Below are 19,476 nucleotides of genomic sequence, written 5' to 3' on the forward strand. Positions count from 1 at the left end.
CGCTAAATTGCAGTTTTTGACCTTAAAAATGCGACTCCCAGTTAGAAAAATCGATATTTTGAAAAACTGGGGCCCAAATTTAAAAATCGAGCGCCGTAACATCCTAAATGTTCAAAGTAGCATTCAAATCGGATGTACATTTTGTCCGATGTTAACGGACAAATACACTAACGCACACACACAAACATATATAAAATACATTTATTTCCACCTGTTTCTCACACCGGCCATAGTCTGGATCTTGTTCTGGTTGAAAGATGGCAGTTTCTCCGTGGTTCTTCGCCATCTCTATGAGCCCCATAGCCGTTCTCACTGTAGCGTTGCGTGCATGGACAAAAACCATTACCTAAGCAAAAAAAAAAAGTACTTTAACTGACTGGTTTAATACCACCAACTTCAGTACTTCTGACTAATCTGTGATTAAGTGATCTTACAGAAATATTTGATACATACTGTATAAGCCGATTTTGTCAGACAAAAAAATTGGATTAGAACTTTATTTCATCCCGTATTCGGGAAATTTCCTTGGTTACAGTAGCAAGACAGACACACAAGAAGTCCACAAGATGCAGACTGAGGTAAAATATGCAGAATCACTCTTTCAAGATGATCCTAATAGTCCCTCAGCAGTCTGGAGGTTTTAAAGATCATCTTCCTTGCCTAGATCCTCCTAAGCTGTCCTATCACCTGAACAGCAGCAGCAGAGAGGCCGGTGGGGGGCTTCAGAGCACACAAGCAGCTCCTCAATCTGAATACCTATACATACATAAATATATATATATATATATATATATATATATATATATATATATATATATATATATATACATATATATATATACATATATATATATATATATATATATATATACATATATATATATATATATATATATATATACATATACATATATATATAGACGCTCCCCTACTTACGAACGAGTTAGGTTCCGAGCGATTGTTCATAAGTTGAATTTGTTTGTAAGTTGATTCAGTGCTATATTTTGTATTATAATTTATGTTTAAGGCCTATATAAGTATATTGAAGGTTTATATAAGTGCATTTGTATGTTTAAGGCTTGTATAAGTAACCTGCATTGGTTTGTACTGAAAAAAACACTTAACGAACGATCGTCGGGCGATTCAAGTTGTCTGCCCGTGCAACGCTCACCATTTTCTCTCCCGCATCAAGCTTCTTTATTATTGCCACTTTCGTTTCAAATGAAATGGCTTACCTCTTCCTTGCACTACCACCCTCAGTAGAAGCCTTTCGCTTTTCACCAACCATATTGAATAATGGATGCACAAGATATTTAATGATAAAAATGTGCTTTGCACACTGAGATACGTTCACGCACTGCAACGAACTGGGCAGAGGAAGGTGGATGCTGGGTGAGCTCTTACAGCGCCAGGCGTCGGTATTAGCGGCGGAAAGAAGCACTACAAGAAGTAGCCGAAAGAAGCCAGGCTCACAGAACAAAGAAAGTTGTAAAAACATTAAAGTAAAAAGTACAAAGTAAAGTAAAGAGGAATGTATTAAGAAACATTAAAATGTAATTTAAAAAAGATAGAAGGGCTGTAAAACACGAAAAACATAATAATATACAGAGCTACTGTCATATGTATATATATATATATATATATATATATATATATATATACATATATATATATATATATATATGTATATGCATATGTATGTATATGTACCGTATTTTCACGACTATAAGGCGCACTAAAAAGTCTTACATTTTCTCCACAATAGACAGGGCACCTTATACTGCGGAGCGCCGTATGTATGCCCCGAGTTCCAAGTTCTGACTGAGCACTTTTGGCCGACACGCTTCTTATATAGAGAGAAGGCGGACGTGGGTGGGGTCAGGCATGCGGAGGGGGTGTGTGTAAGAAGACGCTAAAGGCACGCCCCTACCAAGTATCCGTATATAGTGTGGGCATGTGCTTTATTGCAAAACAATTTCGGTTTGGTTTCTAAGGCCCCCCGAAAATGAATAATACAAATAGACACGCTTACGAAGCTCGGTTCAAACTTCAAGCCATCAATTATGCAGGGGAACATGGGAATAGAGCAGCCGCGAGGGAATTTAAGATCAAATGGAGGAAGCAGGAGAATGAGCTTTGCCAAGTCAAGAAGAAGAAGCTGAGTTGATTTGCGACTCCATGCGTGCCCATCTCACAGCAGCGGGGTAGACAACAGTTGGAACCTTCACGAGGTGTCTCCCGAGAGGCCGCCTGTCGCGGCCTGTGAATCCAACAAAACCACCCAGAGCTGCCACCCAGGAACGTGGCGCCCTAGGTTTTTCATCCAGCCGGATATATTCGCACTGCCCCACACCTCCGGCTACCCCCTGGATGAACTAATCCGCGTTCCAGTGGCAGCTCTAGCGCTGCTGAGGGTAATCGTCAGGCGCCTGAGGTGAACTAACAACAACAACAACAACAGCAGCGGTAAAAAACCAAGTCACGAATATGAACTCTGGGCTTGCCGTCATTCCCGGAGGCTTAATTAAAGAACTCCAACCGCTGGACAGTTACATCAACCGGGCGTTCAAAGCAAAGTTGCGAGCGGCATGGGAACAATGGATGATAAGTGGCGAACACAGCTTTACGAAGAGTTACGCCACTATTTGCGAATGGATTGTGGCCGCTTGGACTAAAGTGTCTGCTTGCACTGTTGTTCAAGCTTTTGCCAAAGCCGGCATCATTTCTGTGTAGCCACATGGCAATGTGAGTGACTCCGACAACGAAGAGAGGGAACCCAGCGTTTTTGATGAATCATTTGGACAATTGTTCAATTCGGACACAGAAAATGAGGACTTTGATGGATTTGTGGGTGATGATTGATCAAAAAACGTGAGTACATTGTAAAATGGCTAAATAAAGTACAACCTAACTCAGTTTTGCTTTCGTTGCCTTTTTAAAACGTGTTTTTAGCGTGTGTCCGTATGTTTAAGATGGTGTATGTTTAAACTGGTGTATGTTTAAGATGGTGTATGTTTAAGATGGTGTATGTTTAAGATGGTGTATGTTTTGCCATGCCTGGCTGCGTTTATTAGTGTGATGCGCCTTGTGTGTGTCAAATACAGAAATAGCACTTGTTACTGAGACTGCGCCTTTAAATGCGGTGCGCCATATAGTCGTGAAAATACGGTATTTATATATGCATAAATTGTGAGTGGTCATTTTGTGCTTGTTACTAAAATGGAAATGCATGTTAATGAAGGCATCATATCTGAGAAAGGCATGGTGGATTAAATACCTGATGCCCTGCTTTGACTTGTTCAACAACTTTGTTATAGCAGACTTCCTCCATGTCATGGATTTGCTGGATCTAAGCAGAATAGAAAAGTCAAAATTACAGGATTGAATAACAAGGACATGTTTTCTTCTCAGATTTTATTTATATTAACTTTTCATACAGATTGATGTGATAGGACAAAAGCACATCCCCTGAAACAACAAAAATTAGTGAATCATGGATTATCTGTGCTGCAGCTCAATAATCCTCTATATTCCAGTAATCCTCGAATTTCGCGGATAATGTAGACCAGACATGGCCGTGATAATAAAAAAAACGCGAAGTAGGATCACCTCTATTATTACTACCATACTACAGTGATACCTTGAGATACGAGCTTAATGCGTTCCTAGACTGAGCTCATATGTCGATTTGCTCGTATGTCAAATCAACACTTCCCATAGAAATGAATTTAATACAAATTAATTCATTCCCACCCTCTGAAAAAAGAGACCAAAAAACTGAATTTTGGAATGGAAAAATATTTGTATTTGTTCTAATTTGCCATCTATTCACAGAGTAACAAATAACTATAGGTTGTGATGTTTAATACTAATAAAATTAGACAATATTCATTATATAGTACATACAACAGGGATTTCGAGGAGGGGAGAGAGGGACAGAGAGAGAGACTTTTTGCACAGCAACACGCTAGTAACATAACATAAACAAATTTAAATGAACTTGGATTACTATACAGACACTCAAAAATGAATGTAATCTAACCTTACACTAAAATTAATTCAAATTTTGTTTGAAATTGTTTTCCCTTTCTTCTCGGCTCTTTTTGCCCTGCCTCCACCATGACTTTCAGCAGGAGTTTTAAAAGGTACCTACCGAGGGTTGTTTGCTTTTGTCTTCCCTTCAAAATATTCCGAAAATGACCCACACAAATGTCCTCACAATAAGATAAGGCATGACCACTTGCCAACTTGTCCAGGAAGTACTCCTCTCGAATTGGCGAGCAAGCTCCGCCATGCGTACACCACTCTCATATTTTTCAATTATTTCATGCTTAATATTGATTGTTATCATTTGCCTTCTCTTTGCACAACTCTTCATTCCACCTGCTTGCTTTGGACCCATTGTTGTTCCCTTTGTTTTCTGCACTGACTAATGGGGGAAAAATGGGAAGATGCAACGCTCCGCCCTGTGCTTGTGGAGTTCTTTACACAAGTGAGATGCGGGCCACCCAGCTGTCTCGTATGCTCATATCTCAAAATTTGTCTCGTATCTCAAGGTAAATATTTGCTCGGAATTTTATTTGTATCTCAAATTGCTCGTATGTCAAGGTATTACTGTAGGTTTTCATGCATATGCAAAAATACAAGTACTGTCATCATTGGCGGGTTCAACATTTGCGGCTTCAGTACTAGCTTTTTAAAATTTTAAGTATAAAAAAACGTTCATAAAAATGTCAATATTCACGCTGAAACTTGTCAAGTAAAAGAAACTTCCCTGTGTTATACTTGCCACTAAGAAAATGGTGGGACTGTCACTCAACTCAGCACAGAGAAAGAAAAATGGCAGGAAGTGGGCGTTTGCCGTCATTTTTAATCCGAAAATGGAGCTTTCTGAGCGGACTGGATGGCCGGGAGCCTCTGTGAGAGGGGATTTTTTTTCAGAAATGCAAGCCCCGAGCTTCTCGGCCTTTAGGCTAAGATCAAGTGTAGTATCTGTTCTTATCAGTTTAATATCTGATATGTCTCCTCAACGGGCACCATATATTAAATTGGATTTTGGAACTAGGAGATGGAATAGGAGCTTGCTCCTTCCACTCCATGCATCATCCTGGTATTGCAGTTTCTCCAGGATAGGTGCACCCCTCTTGAAAAGATGGCGGCGCGCACGGGTGCAGCAGCTCTTTTCTCTGCAGTTTGGTGTTTTGTTTTGTCAGTCGTATCCTTATTTACGAACATCTGCGAGGCAAACTATTTTTACAGTCGCCAGGATTTAATTACTCTCGGTATGAGATGTGATATATCCACCACAACAGATTACCAACGAACCTACAATATCCCTGAGGACATCTTGAGACCACCGGGATCTCCGTGGATAATCGGCCCACTCAGAGTACGACGGAGGCGGCGAAGGGAAGGGACCTTTGCGTGTACATACAAAACGACTGGTGCTGCAACAGTAGGATCATTAACACTCACCTTTCCCCCGATTAAGAGCTCTTGGCAGTTCGGTGCAGGCCCTTCTATCTACCTAGGGAGCTAACGATCGTCATTGTAATGGCTGTTTACATCCCACCGGATTCTAACGTTAGCACGGCACTTAGCCTCCTGCTAGCGAATGTAAACAAATGGGATAATGAGGTTTTTTTTAAACTCATTGTCCCATAGCACGATCGGTACCCGGACGTCCGGCTGTCATTGTCGGCGGTAGATGTCCGATTCATGTTGACTGTTGCGTTATATATCCACTAGATGGAGCTCTAATAACAGAAATAGCATCTGCACCTCAGCCAACATGAATCGGACATCTACCGCCGTCAATGTCATCTTATTGATAATGTGTTTAATTTAGGACAATAATAGTATAAAAGAGGCAAGTTTGTCTATACCAGGGATGGGCAAACTTTTTGAATTGCGGGCCAGAATGGATACTAAAATTTGACAGATGGGCCGGGCCAGGAGCATTTGGACACTGAATGTAATTTATCAAACCTGGGGATTGAAATGTAAGAAAAAAGACACAATTGAAGGTGAAAATGTATTTTCATATTTACTTTAAACATTAAGAACATTATTATTCAACGAAAGAAAGCAGTCTTTAACTTGAGAGTGATGAGCGGCATGTTGTTCTCCAAGTTACATTCCAACAAAGGGCTAGACTAGTGCTTCATCTATCGGGGAAACGAGGGTATTGCAGGGCAAAGAGAAATGAATGAGGTCATTGATTTTTACTATAATTTGGACAACGTCGGCGGGCCGGATTAAAAAGCCTAACGGGCCGTATATGGCCCGCGGGCCGTAGTTTGAAAAACATGTACACACACGCCAATAATAGGCAATTTATTGATAATTTTGAGAGCAAGCAAATCCGGGAGTGAGCGAATCCGGGGACGAATAACATGTACACACACGCCAATAATAGGCAATTTATGATAATTTTGAGAGCGAGCGAATCCGGGAGCGAATAACATGTACACACACGCCAATAATAGGCAATTTATTGATAATTTTGAGAGCAAGCAAATCCGGGAGCGAGCGAGCGAATCCGGGGACGAATAACATGTACACACACGCCAATAACAGGCAATTTATTGATAATTTTGAGAGCGAGCGAATCCGGGAGCGAATAACATGTACACACACGCCAATAATACGCAATTTATTGATAATTTTGAGAGCAAGCGAATCCGGCGACGAATAACATGTACACACACGCCAATAATACGCAATTTATTGATAATTTTGAGAGCGAGCGAATCCGGGAGCGAGCGAGCAAATCCGGCGACGAATAACATGTACACACACGCCAATAATACGCAATTTATTGATAATTTTGAGAGCGAGCGAATCCGGGAGCGAGCGAGCGAATCCGGCGACGAATAACATGTACACACACGCCAATAATACGCAATTTATTGATAATTTTGAGAGCGAGCGAATCCGGGAGCGAGCGAGCGAATCCGGCGACGAATAACATGTACACACACGCCAATAATACGCAACCCATTGATAATTTTGATATTAGATATTTAGATATTAATGCTCTGACATTTACAAACTCTCTCTCTCTCACGATTATAATTTTGAGAGCGAGAGATTACCTGGTTGATCGATTTCAACAGTAAACTCTCTCTCTCTCACTGTCTCTCTCTCTCTCTCTCTCTCTCTCTCTCGTAATTATAATTTTGAGCGAGCGAATCTGGCGACGAATTGTCCGTTCGACAAAATGTCCGGCGCCAAGACTTGGTCCCCACCTCTCTTCCTCCATTATACTGAGCACTGGCTCCCCTCAAGGCTGTGTACTGAGTCCTCTTCTATACTCCCTGTACACATACGGCTGTACACCGACCCACCAGTCTAACTCCATCATCAAATTTGCCGATGACACCACTGTGGTCGGACTCATCACAGGGGGGATAACTCTGCCTACAGAGATGAGGTCAACAAACTGTCTTCGTGGTGTCTGGTGAACAATCTCACACTAAACACCACGAAAACAAAAGAAATAATCCTGGACTAACGCAAACGCAGCACAGATCTGGCCCCACTCCTCATAAATGGAGTATGCGTAGACAGGGTCCAGTCCTTCAAATTCCTGGGGGTCCACGTCACGGACAAGCTCTCCTGGTCTACCAACACCACGGCAGTGGTGAAGAAGGCCCAGAAATGAGTCCATTTCCTGAGGGTACTCAGGAGGAACAACTTGGACACTAAGCTTCTGGTAACATTCGATAGCCAATGTGGAAAGCATCCTGGAATACTGCATCAAAGTGTGGTACGCTGGAAGCACGGCAGCAGAGAGAAAAAACATGCAGAGAGTGATCAACACCGCCCAGAAGATCATCAGCTGTTCTCTGCCCTCACTGGATGACATTGCCAGCCGGAAACATTGTCAGGGACCCTTACCACCCTGGTCACAACCTGTTCCAGCTGCTGCCCTCTGGCAGACGCTACAGGCCTCACAAACCACGGACAAATAGACTTAAGGACAGTTTTTTCCCACAGCCATCAGGACTCTGAACTTGGGTTAGCACGACACACATACCCTTTTGTGCAATAACTTCTGGGTGTGCAATAACAATGTGCAATATTATAGATTGTGCAATATTTTAGAATTTACCTTGTCAGGATGTGACTTTTTATATTTTTATATTGCTTATGTTTTTTTTTTACTGGGAAACGCTCTTTGTGGCTTAGCACCACCAATTTCGTTATATGCTGCTGTGTATGATGACAATAAAGGCTTTTGATTAGATTAGATTTTGACCTTACGGTGAACGCCGGCGCCGTAATCTGAAAACACAGCTCACTCAACGGACTGGACGGCCGGTAGTCTTGGGGCCGCAGAGTTGATGGTGGAATTTCTCAGAAATGATTAAAAGGCCATTGCTCTCATACGAAAATAGAGCTCTGTGGGGAGGTAACACGTTTGGACAGCGTGGAGGAGCCAAGTGTGAGTTTAATTTCAGCCCAAAAAATGACGGCAATAAATATAAACAACGTGGCCTTAGTACTTTGAGTAATTGGCAAGAAACGTTCAATATGGGTGACAGTTTGAAACAAAGTGTTCCAAAGATTGATGACAACGTGGGTATTGCCATGGAATATGGCAATCGCCATATTTGTCCCCAAAACATCCCCATCAACATCTTCCTTGTGTTCCGAAAACCTCTTGCAAAAGATCCTCCTGAACAGCTTCCTTTCCTACCGCGCCTCCTTAAGAGTGCATCGATGATGCAATGCCTCTCGAATCTGACAAAAAAAGTCTTGGACTAAAGCTCCCAATAACCTGTTTTTTTATTTAAATTAAGCGGAGAGGAACTATTTTAACTCTGAGGACAGTACTTAAAGTATTTACAATTTTTATTACAGATTATATTTAGATAGTCTTTTCATATGGCTATAACTGTAACATTTAATAAGTACACTTCTTGATTATTGTACTTGTGTATCGCTGATAATGTAGACCAGACAAGGCCACAATAATCGGTAAAAGTAGGATCACCCCTATTATTACTACCATACTACATGTTTTCGCGCTTATAGAGAAATACAACATCTTTTTCTTGAGTCTGGATCCGTTTTTGCTACTGCAACCACGATGGCCCCGCTCAAGTGGAAGCCGGTAGCGGTAGCTCCGTCTGCTCTTGCTCGGTTTGTGTTTTTGCTGCTATTCTGTCATAATTATTTGATTTAATGATTCTTAATGATCCCATATACTTTGCTTTGTTGTTCTGCGGCCTTTGGGACGGTATTGTCTAACTTGTAACTATGTGTAAATACACCTTTCCTGTATCTGCATTCTCACCCTCTTGCTACTGTGACAATGAAATTTCCCAAATACGGGATGAATAAAGTTATCCAATCCAATCCAATACAAGTACCGTATTTTCACACCTATAGGGCGCACTTAAAAGTCTAAAATTTTCTCTAAAATGGTCGATGCGCCCACTCTGTCGGTGTGCCTTGTCTGTGCACTAAATGTATGGCCCTGACCGCTTGAGTGCAGAGCTGCCAACCTCCGTTGACCCCATTTCAGGAGTACCCTTGTCCCATTTCCGGAGTGAATGAGATTCACGCAAAATCCATAATAAAGGCGCTTTGTGTTACTGACAGTAGCCTTTGTTACTGTGGTCCCAGCTCTCTGTAGGTCATTCACTAGGTCCCCCCATGTGGTTCTGGGATTTTTGCTCATCGTTCTTGTTATCATTTTGACGCCACGGGGTGAGATCTTGCATGGAGCCCCAGATTATTAGTGGTCTTGTATGTCTTCCATTTTCTAATAATTGTTCCCACAGTTGATTTCTTTACACCAAGCGTTTTACCTATTGCAGATTCAGTCTTCCCAGCCTAGTGCAGGTCTACAATTTTGTCTCTGGTGTCCTTCGACAGCTCTTTGGTCTTGGCCATAGTGGAGTTTGGAGTGTGAGAGACTGAGGTTGAGGACAGGTGTCTTTTATACCGATAATGAGTTAAAACAGATGCTATTACTACAGGTAACGAGTGAAGACCCCGTTAGACCCCGTTAGAAGTTTGACAGGCAGAAATCTTGCTTGTTTGTAGGTGACCAAATACTTATTTTCCACTCTAATTTGGAAATAAATTCTATAACAATCAAACTGTGATTTTCTTGGGGCTTTTCCACATTCTGTCTCTCATGGTTTAGGTTTACCATGTTGACAATTACAGCCATCTCTAATCTTTTCAAGTAGGAGAACTTGCACAATTGGTGGTTCACTAAATACTTTTTTGCCCTACTGTATTTGTTACTTTGTGAGTTGGTGGTGTATTAGAACAAATAAAAATATGTTTTTCCATTATAATATCCTGTTTTTTTTTTTCAGAGGGTGGGAACAGATTAATTTGAATTTTGTTATTTTCTATGGGAAACATTTATTTGAAAAAAAAAACAGGTTATTAAGAGCTTTAGTCCAAGTCTTTTAGGTTTCGAGAGGCATTGTCATCAATAGAATCTTCAGGCGGCGACATAGGGGAGCTTTTGCGAGAGGTTTTCGGCACACAAGGAAGATGTTGATGGGGAGTTGTGACTGCTGTTTCTTTTTTGGTACGAATATGCTTTGGTACAAGCACATGAAACTGTCAAGTCGATTGCAATATTCCATGGCTATGACCATGTTGTTATCAATCTTCAAGAGCCGTTGCTGCAAATTGCATGCCATATTGAACATTTATTGAGATCTCTGAAAGAACTAAGACCATATTCTTCATCTTCATTGCTGTCATTGTTTTGGGGGAAATTAAACTTCCACACCGCTCCTCCGCGCCATGCAGCCGTCAATTACCCGTCCAGGTAGCTCTATTGTCGGATAAGAGCAACGCCGTCAGCCCGCTTCCCGGACTTGAATGGAATCTCAACTTCCACTTTCTTCTTTTACAGCACCCAGCCATCTTAGCCGGCCTATTTTTGAACAAGGGCGGGGGTGGCGTCCACCGTAACGTCGCCCAGAGCTTGCACTTTCAATCATTCGTGGGAAATTGCATTATCAGCTATGGGACCCAGAGTCTCCCGGCTGTCCAGTCTGCTAAGCGAGTTCTATTTTCGGTTAAAGGCGAGGGCCTCTGCCATAAGGTCGCCCGGAGCTCGCATTTCAGAAAAAATAAAAAAAATCCACCCTCACTGACGGTCCCAGCCGCCCAGTTTGCTCAGAAAGCTTTATTTACGGATAAAACGGACGGCCACCACCCACTACCCTCCATTTTTCTTGTTTGGAGCTGAGTTGAGTGACAGTCCCATCTTCCACGTGAATTTTGACATTATTTTCAACATTTTTGATTCGGATACTTAGTATAAAAAACGCTTTGTACTGAATCTGCAAATGTGATGATGACAGTATCATTTTGTTTTAAATTTATAGGCCAGGTAGGTGCACTTTAGAGTACTCTCTTGATAGCAAAATAGAGTGGATTTAATTCAACAGTCATGATTGCCAAAACATTTGAAACATTGGCAGAAGTGATTACGCACATTGGGTTACTTATGCAAAGATCCCGATTTCATTCATTATGTTCTTATTTTATTTGCTAGGTTGATTGTTTTATTTGAATTTGGTGTTTTGGATACATTAGTAAAATTTTCTTCACCTCCTTACAAAACAATCATTCCTCTTGACAGTTGGTATGTATTGACTTGACAGTATTCAGTCCTACTCGTGCGAGAGGCAGTCTTTGATCTATTAAGTTTGCAAATTCTGGACATTACATTTTTGACCCACTCAGCCATGCCGACGCTGTTTTACACAAAGGATCAGCTGTTAGCGCTACGCAACACCTGGATTCCCCTGGATCTCCCCGCTGAGTTAAAGAGGAAGAGAAGAGGATGCAGAGCTGGACAAAAATGTCAGGAGAGAAAGCGATGCTTCAGACCCAGCATTCCATCTATTATTATGGGGAACGTAAGATCTCTCCCCAATAAGATGGAAGAGCTAACGGCGCTTACCAAACAACAACGACAATATCGGAGAATCTGCATTATGTGCTTCACGGAGACCTGGCTGAATGAATTAATTCCGGACTCTCTCGTCTCCTTGGATGGCTTTCAGCTGGTGAGGGCGGACAGAGATGCTGAGGAGAGCGGTAGGAAGAAAGGTGGGGGACTAGCTGTTTTTATTAATAGTAGATGGTGCAGCCCCGGGCATATTACTGTGAAGGGGCAACTTTGCACTCTAGATATCGAGCTAGTAGCTGTTAGCCCGAGGCTGTTTTACATCCCCCGGGAGTTATCGCACGTTATCGTAATAACTGTGTATATACCTCCCTCAGCCGATGCGGCAGTCGCTCGCGAGCTGCTCCACGCTGCTGTGTCCCGGCTGCAGACGTCACACCCCCAGTCTCTCCTTTTTATCTCTGGTGATTTTAACCATGCTCCCTTGGCTTCTACTCTCCCCACCTTCACTCAGGATGTGAAGTGCCACACGAGGGAACAAAAAACTCTGGACCTGCTGTATGCCAACACAAAGGAGGGATACAGCTCAGTCCCCCTCCCCCAACTGGGCCACTCAGACCACAACCTGGTCCATCTGATCCCCACCTACATCCCTATGGTGAGGAAAATAAAACCTACCACGAGGATCATACAAAGATGGACCGAGGAGACCAGCATGGTACTGAGGGACTGTTTTGAGACCACTGACTGGGAGGTGCTGTGCAATTCACATGGGAAAGACATTGACAGCTTGACCCACTGCATCACAGATTATATTAACTTCTGTGTTGAGAACATTGTACCCTCCAAGAAGGTCCGTTGTTTCTCCAACAATAAGCCATGGGTCACCAGGGATCTAAAGGCCCTCCTGAACAAGAAGAAGAGGGCTTTTAGGTCTGGGGAGAAAGAGAGTCTGAAAATGGTCCAGAAGGAGCTGAAGAGAGAGATAAGGAAGGGAAAGACCATCTACAGGAGGAAGCTGGAGAACCAACTCCAGAGAGGCAACACCAAAGAGGTCTGGAGGAGCTTGAGGACCATTTCGGGCCATGGAGGCAACAGTGAGAGAGACCCGGAGTCCGGAGACAGGGAGTGGGCCAATGAACTGAATCAGTTATTTAACAGATTCAGTCCTGCCCCCACTCCCCTCAGAAGCAACTCTCCCCCTCATTCTCCTCCTCCTCTTCCTCCCCCTCTGCATTACTGTCGATCAGGTGATAAAACAGCTAAAGAAGATCGAGGCAAGGAAGGCTACCGGTCCAGACGGCCTCAGCTCCAGACTACTGAGAGAGTGTGCGGATCAGCTTGGCAAAGTGATTCTGCATGTTTTCAACCTCAGCCTCACTCTGCAGTAGGTCCCCACCTTGTGGAAAACTTCCTGTGTGGTCTCAGTTCCAAAGACTGCGAACCCCAGGGAGCCAAACCACTTCAGACCGGTAGCATTAACCTCTCACCTGATCAAGACATTGGAGAGGATCATCCTCAATCACCTCAGCCCCCTGATGAATGCAGAGCTGGACCCTCTGCAGTTCGCCTATCGTCCAGGCATTGGTGTGGAAGATGCTACCACCTACCTGATGCACAGGTCTCTTTCACACCTGGAGAACACGGTGAGAATGATGTTTTTTGACCTCTCCAGTGCGTTCAACACCATTCAGCCGGTCCTACTGAGAAGGAAACTGGAAGAGGCTGGAGTAAGGAACCATCTAGCCGCATGGATCATCGACTTCCTCACGGACAGACCACAATATGTGAGACTCCAGGACTGTACGTCTGATGTGGTAGCTTGCAGCACAGGGGCCCCACAAGGCACAGTGCTCTCCCCACTCCTCTTCTCCCTCTACACATCAGACTTCAAACATAATAAAGACACCTGCCACCTCCAGAAGTTCTCTGACGACACCGCTATTGTTGGACGAGTGACGGACAGGAACGACCTGGAGTACAGGGGAGTCATCACAGCCTTTGTTGACTGGTGTAGGCAAAACCACCTCTACATCAACACCAGTAAGACAAAGGAAATGGTCATCCACTTTCGGAGGAATCCTCAACAGACCACTCAGGTGAACATCCAGGGTACAGACATTGAAATCGTGGAGAATTTGAAGTACCTGGGTGTTCACCTCAACAACAAACTAGACTGGTCCACAAACATAGATGCCCTGTACAAAAGGGGCCAGAGCCGCCTCTATCTACTGAGGCGTCTACGGTCGTTTGGAGTGTGCAGGACACTGCTGAGGACACTGTTTTATGCAGTGGTCTGTTGGCGATGCGGTAGTACGGAGAGGGACAGGAACAGGCTGAATAAGCTGGTCAGGAGGGCCAGCTCTGTTCTGGGCTGTCCTTTGGACTCTGTGGAGGAAGTGGGAGAGCGGAGGATGCTGACCAGGATGATGTCCATCATGGACAGCACCTCCCACCCCCTGCATGAGTCTGTGGAGTCTCTCCGAAGCTCTTTCAGCAATAGACTGCTGCACCCTCATTGCAGGAAGGAGCGCTTCCGCAGATCCTTCCTCCCATCAGCTGTCAGGCTCTTTAACAAAAAAAATGGCTGTGTTAAGACCTACCGTATGCATGCATGTACATCTATATGTATGTATGTGTGCTTATATGTGTATGTATATGTGTATGTATGTATATGTGTGCTTATGTGTGTATGTATATGTGTATGTATGTATATGTGCATGTATGTATATATGTATATATGTATGTATGTATGTATGTATATATGTATATATGCATATATGTATATATGCATATATGTATATATGTATGTATGTATATATGTATGTATGTATGTATATGTGTATATATATATATATATATATATATATATATATATATATATATATATATATATAATATATGTTTAATGTCTAGCCCATGTAGTTATTGCTCAAAGCATTGTGCTCTATTGTCCTGCAAATTTACCCTTGAATCTTAGGCCTCAAATTCCTCTTTCCTCTGAGCCCAGATTATCTAAAGCAGGGGTCTGCAAACTGGTCTCCGGGCGTCTGTGGGTGCAGGTTTTTTTTCCAACAGATCCAACACAAACAGTTTAACCAATGAGGTTTCTGCTGAAACAAGAAGCACCTCTAAGATACCAGATTGGTGGAAAGGTTTCCTCTTATAGGTTGGAACAAAAACCCACACCCACTGCAGTCCTTTCTGGAATAGTTTGGAGACCCCTGATCTAAAATCCTGAGATATGAAGACGTGTGATCTTCTTGCTCTGGATTTTGAACAACTGGCGAGGCTTGGAGAAGGAGACATGAATTCTAAAGCACTTGATTAAGCAATTTAACAAGAACTGCTAGAAGTCAAACACAAGTTCCTTATTTGGATGTTCCCCCCTAAACGGAAACATGTTGCTAATATTCAAATTAACGCTCATTAATTTCTGCAGAATGATGAGCAAGTAGACGAGTAGCTGAGTCTGAACCTGTATCTGTTCAATCATCTAAATCCGGGGTGTTCACACCTTTTTGGGGACGGGGGTCACACGCCACTGTGGTGGGAGGGAGCGGAGCTGAGACCCATCTCAGTACCACCAAAGGGTGCCAAAACAAAGCATATATATGCCAAGTTTGTTATCTATTCAACATCAATGGAACGACTTAATCAGCTGTGACAGTTCGTTTATGTTAGTCGAGGCTGTCGGCACAAAACTTCAGATGCTGATGACCTTTGTCGGTGGTGCAGAGCCAATACATTGGCTTTGTTGTAGGATTTTGCACTCTGAGTATAGCTAAGAGTTTGCTATGAAGTTTTAGATCAAACCAACTGACTTGAATAAGTACCAAAAACAGTATCACAATAAACATTAAAAAACAGTTAACAACATTGCAAGTTTTGATTTACCTTGTTAGTCGTTTTGATGCCAACAAACGTTTGTCCGAGTGGTACAGGTCTGAAACGACCATCGAAGAAGAAGAGGCCAATGTACGGGTTAACATGCAGGAAGGTAGCCACATCGAGATAGTTTGGAAGAGTGGCTGACAATCCAAGAATCCTAATCATACTCTGGGTGGACTCCACCTGATAGTCAAAAATATGGGTTTATTTAATCAGGGTAAAGAAATTGTGACTGATCATTGTCAATTAATATATATATATATATATATATATATATATATATATATATATATATATATATATATATATATATATATATAAATATATATATATATATATATATATATATATATATATATATATATATAAATATATATAAAAATATATATATATATATATATATATATATATATAAATATATATATATATATATATAAATATATATATATATATATATATATATATATATATATACACACATACACGTATATACAGTTGTGGTCAAAAGTTTACATTCACTTGTGAAGAACATAATGTCATGGCTCTCTTGAGTTTCCAGTTATTTCTACAACTCTGATTTTTCTCTGATAGAGTGATTGGAACAGATACTTCTATACTTCTTTGTCACAAAAAACATTCATGAAGTTTGGTTCTTTTATGACTTTATTATGGGTTAACAGAAAAAGTGATCAAATCTGCTGGGTCAAAAATATACATACAGCAACACGAATTGGCAATTTTGGTGACTTAGAAAGTTGTGTCAGTGAAATGAGCTTCATAGCATGGCCTCTTAACTTCTTGTGAGTGATTATGAGTGAATACAGCTGGAGACTTCTCTGAGGCCATTTAAATCAATCAATCAATCAATTTATTTGGCAAGAAAAAGCACCAGGCTAAGGGCCATGTAACAAGATACAAGAAATGTGCACAAAACGCGGTGTAGTCACTGGTTCACGGCCAAAAAGTCATCCAGAGCCCGCTTGAACTGGGCGACCGTCGGCTTCTCGACCACACCCTGCGGAAGCCGGTTCCAAGGACCGGCGATGCGCACTGAAAAAGCAGCCTTCCGCCGATTCAACCGGAACCCGCGAGGGTACAGCTTCCACGGATGACCCCTCAGACCACGATCATGTGCGGGCGTGAAGAAGAGGTCGCGGGGCACGCTGTAGATACCGTGGAGGATGTTGTAGGCCAGTATTAGGTCCCCTCGCAGACGCCTAGCCTCAAGGGTCGGCAGGTTGAGTCGCTGGCATCTTTCCTCGTAAGACATTAAGCTGAGGCCGCGGACCATCCTCGTTGCAAGCCTCTGGACCCGCTCCAGATGCTGGATGTCCTTGGCGAGGTACGGTGATGCGGCTTGGATCCCATACTCGAGAATGGGCCTCACCAGGGAAACATACAACGGAAGGAAGATGTCTGCTGTGATGACGGCAAAGGACCGGAACATTAGGAACAGTACTCCACGAGCTTTGTTGGCTGCTTGGATGCATTGGGCCGTTGGTTTGAACGTGTCGTCGACAATGATGCCCAGATCTTTGCACCGTTGAGTTCGCTCCAGTTCCAGGCGTCCCGGTTCAAAGTCAAGAGGTGAATCAGGAGGAGCCCCAATAGCCAGATGACTGCATTTCGTGATATTGAGCCGCAGGTCCCACAGGTTCGACCAACTCCACACATGATGAAGGCACCTACGCAGGTCCTCGTAGTCGCTCCGGGGAGCAACGAGCTTCACATCATCGGCGAAGAGGAGAACCCGCTGGGAGATGTGCTCTGGCAGGTCGTTTACAAACACCACGAACAGCAGTGGTCCAAGCACGGAGCCTTGGGGGACACCGCTGGGGGCGTTGTGAGTCTCTGAAAGTATGCCGTTGACTTGTACTTGAAAGGTGCGGCCAGCCAAAAACGCATCAATCCACCTCACGACCGCTGGGTGAATCGCATACGCTTCCAACTTGCGGAGTAACAAGCGATGGTTGACCGAGTCAAACGCCTTGGCGAAGTCCAGGAAGACCAGGTCGGCAATTTGTCGATTGTCCATTAATTGAGTGACCCATTCCTCCATCATCAGCAAGTTGGTGAGGCAGGATCTCTTGGACACGAATCCATGCTGACTATCGGAGATCGACGCTGTGTTCTGGAGATGGGCCATCATGGACGTTTTGATAATTGATTCTAACATTTTGCAGATTACTGAAGTGAGGGAGACCGGTCGGTAATTCAACGGGTCCTCTCGGTTTCCTTTCTTGTAGATAGGGCAGATGACGGCCCGTCTCCAGTCTTCGGGGACTTCACCTGATTGCAAGGACAGTGTGAAGAGATATGCGAGGGGAAGTGCTATGGTCGGAGCGAGTGCCTGGAGGACCCTCGGGTGAATACCATCCGGACCATGGCTTTTAGTGGCGTCCAGACACATCAAGGCTCGGTAGACTTCAGGAGGTGTAATGGCAACTGCAGGCATTGGGGGAACATCCCGAGCAAATGGGGGTGTTGGTCGCCCATCATCGGCTTTGTAAATGCCTGCGAACACCCTAGCAAAAAGAGAGCTTTGCCCCTCTGCATCCGTGACACCGACTCCATCAGCATCCCTGAGTTTAACCACTTGATTGTGCAGACGTTTGTTGGCCTGAACATGGGCGAAGAAGCGTTTGGGGTTTGCACGAGATGACTGCGCCAACCTCAGCTCATACTTGCTCCGCTCTTGCCTTTCAGTGAACACTGCCCTATTTCGTTGCTGCTTATAGACCTCATATGCAGCTGCCGTGCCTCGTTCCTGGAATTCGCGCCAAGCAACATCTCTGAGAGTCCGTTCCCGCTTCACCTTTTGCGTCGCCCAGGGTTTGTGCTTCTGGTGCCGTGGCATCGACAATGGTACTGAGCGCTCAGTCACCCGGAGTATGGATTGTTTCAACAATGCCCACAGCTCGCCGACTGAAGTGATCTCCATGAAGGAAGCCCAGTCAACAGCCTCGGAAGCCTCCTCCAGTGCGTGATGATTCAGGGTAGCAAACCTTCTCTTCGGAAGCATCTCGCTCTGTAAGGCCGGAATTGTTGCGTGCCAGTTGAACTTGAGCACCACATGGTCAGACATGGAGAGCGGCGGGAGGATGATGAGAGACGATACCGACGACGGGTAGCACGTGAGTACCAGGTCCAGAAGAGACGGGCGTTGGTTACTGCGGAAGCGCGTCGGAGCTGCAACATGCTGTGTTAAAAAGCAGTTATCAACTGTGTCGAGAAGTGCCTGGTCGAACCGGTCGGCTGATGAGCAGACGACGTCGCTCCAGTCTATTGATGGTGCGTTGAAGTCGCCAACAATAAGGCAGTCCTGGTGTGATGAGACCGAGCGAATTGCACTGATCACGTGGTTGTCGTCTTCGGCGGTAGCTTGTGGAGATCGGTAGACTCCCAAGATAGGCAGACAGACTCCGCCCACAGTTATATTGCATCGCACAACCTCAAAGAAGTCGGTCTGTTGAGCAGCGGGAGGGAGAGGACAAAGGGAGGGCTTTAGCTCGCCCTTAGCATAGATGATAACTCCACCACCACGTCTGTCTCGCCTGTCGCACCGGAAGGAGATGTAGCCCTCCAGGTTTATCTCAGCGTCGTGCACTTCAGAGCTTAGCCAAGTTTCAGTAATGACGATCATATCAGGCTTGAGTCCTGATACAATACTGAAGAGGTCACTGAAC

At 43.8% G+C, this 19,476-nt stretch overlaps 1 protein-coding gene and 1 non-coding gene across 7 annotated transcripts in view; one reads left to right on the forward strand and one right to left on the reverse strand.

Annotated features, from left to right (window-relative positions):
• The window catches only part of ascc3 (activating signal cointegrator 1 complex subunit 3), a 228,603-nt gene that overhangs the window by 139,574 nt on the left and 69,553 nt on the right, over positions 1-19,476 (reverse strand). For all 6 annotated transcript variants that reach the window (XR_013300078.1, XR_013300079.1, XM_077599236.1 and 3 more), the window contains exons 11-13: positions 15,797-15,973; positions 3,278-3,349; positions 212-346 (exon numbers count right to left, since the gene is read on the reverse strand). Coding sequence is in view for 4 of the 6 variants with exons in the window: in XM_077599236.1 (XP_077455362.1) it covers positions 212-346; positions 3,278-3,349; positions 15,797-15,973 (384 nt within the window). In the remaining 2 variants the exon portion in view is untranslated. The remainder of the gene's footprint in view (positions 1-211; positions 347-3,277; positions 3,350-15,796; positions 15,974-19,476) is intronic.
• LOC144073746 (U2 spliceosomal RNA) lies at positions 4,954-5,144 on the forward strand. The gene has a single exon (XR_013300175.1). It is a non-coding gene; the product is annotated as a U2 spliceosomal RNA (small nuclear RNA).

Source organism: Stigmatopora argus, chromosome 4, assembly GCF_051989625.1.
Source record: "Stigmatopora argus isolate UIUO_Sarg chromosome 4, RoL_Sarg_1.0, whole genome shotgun sequence".
Classification (NCBI taxonomy): Eukaryota; Metazoa; Chordata; class Actinopteri; order Syngnathiformes; family Syngnathidae; genus Stigmatopora; species Stigmatopora argus.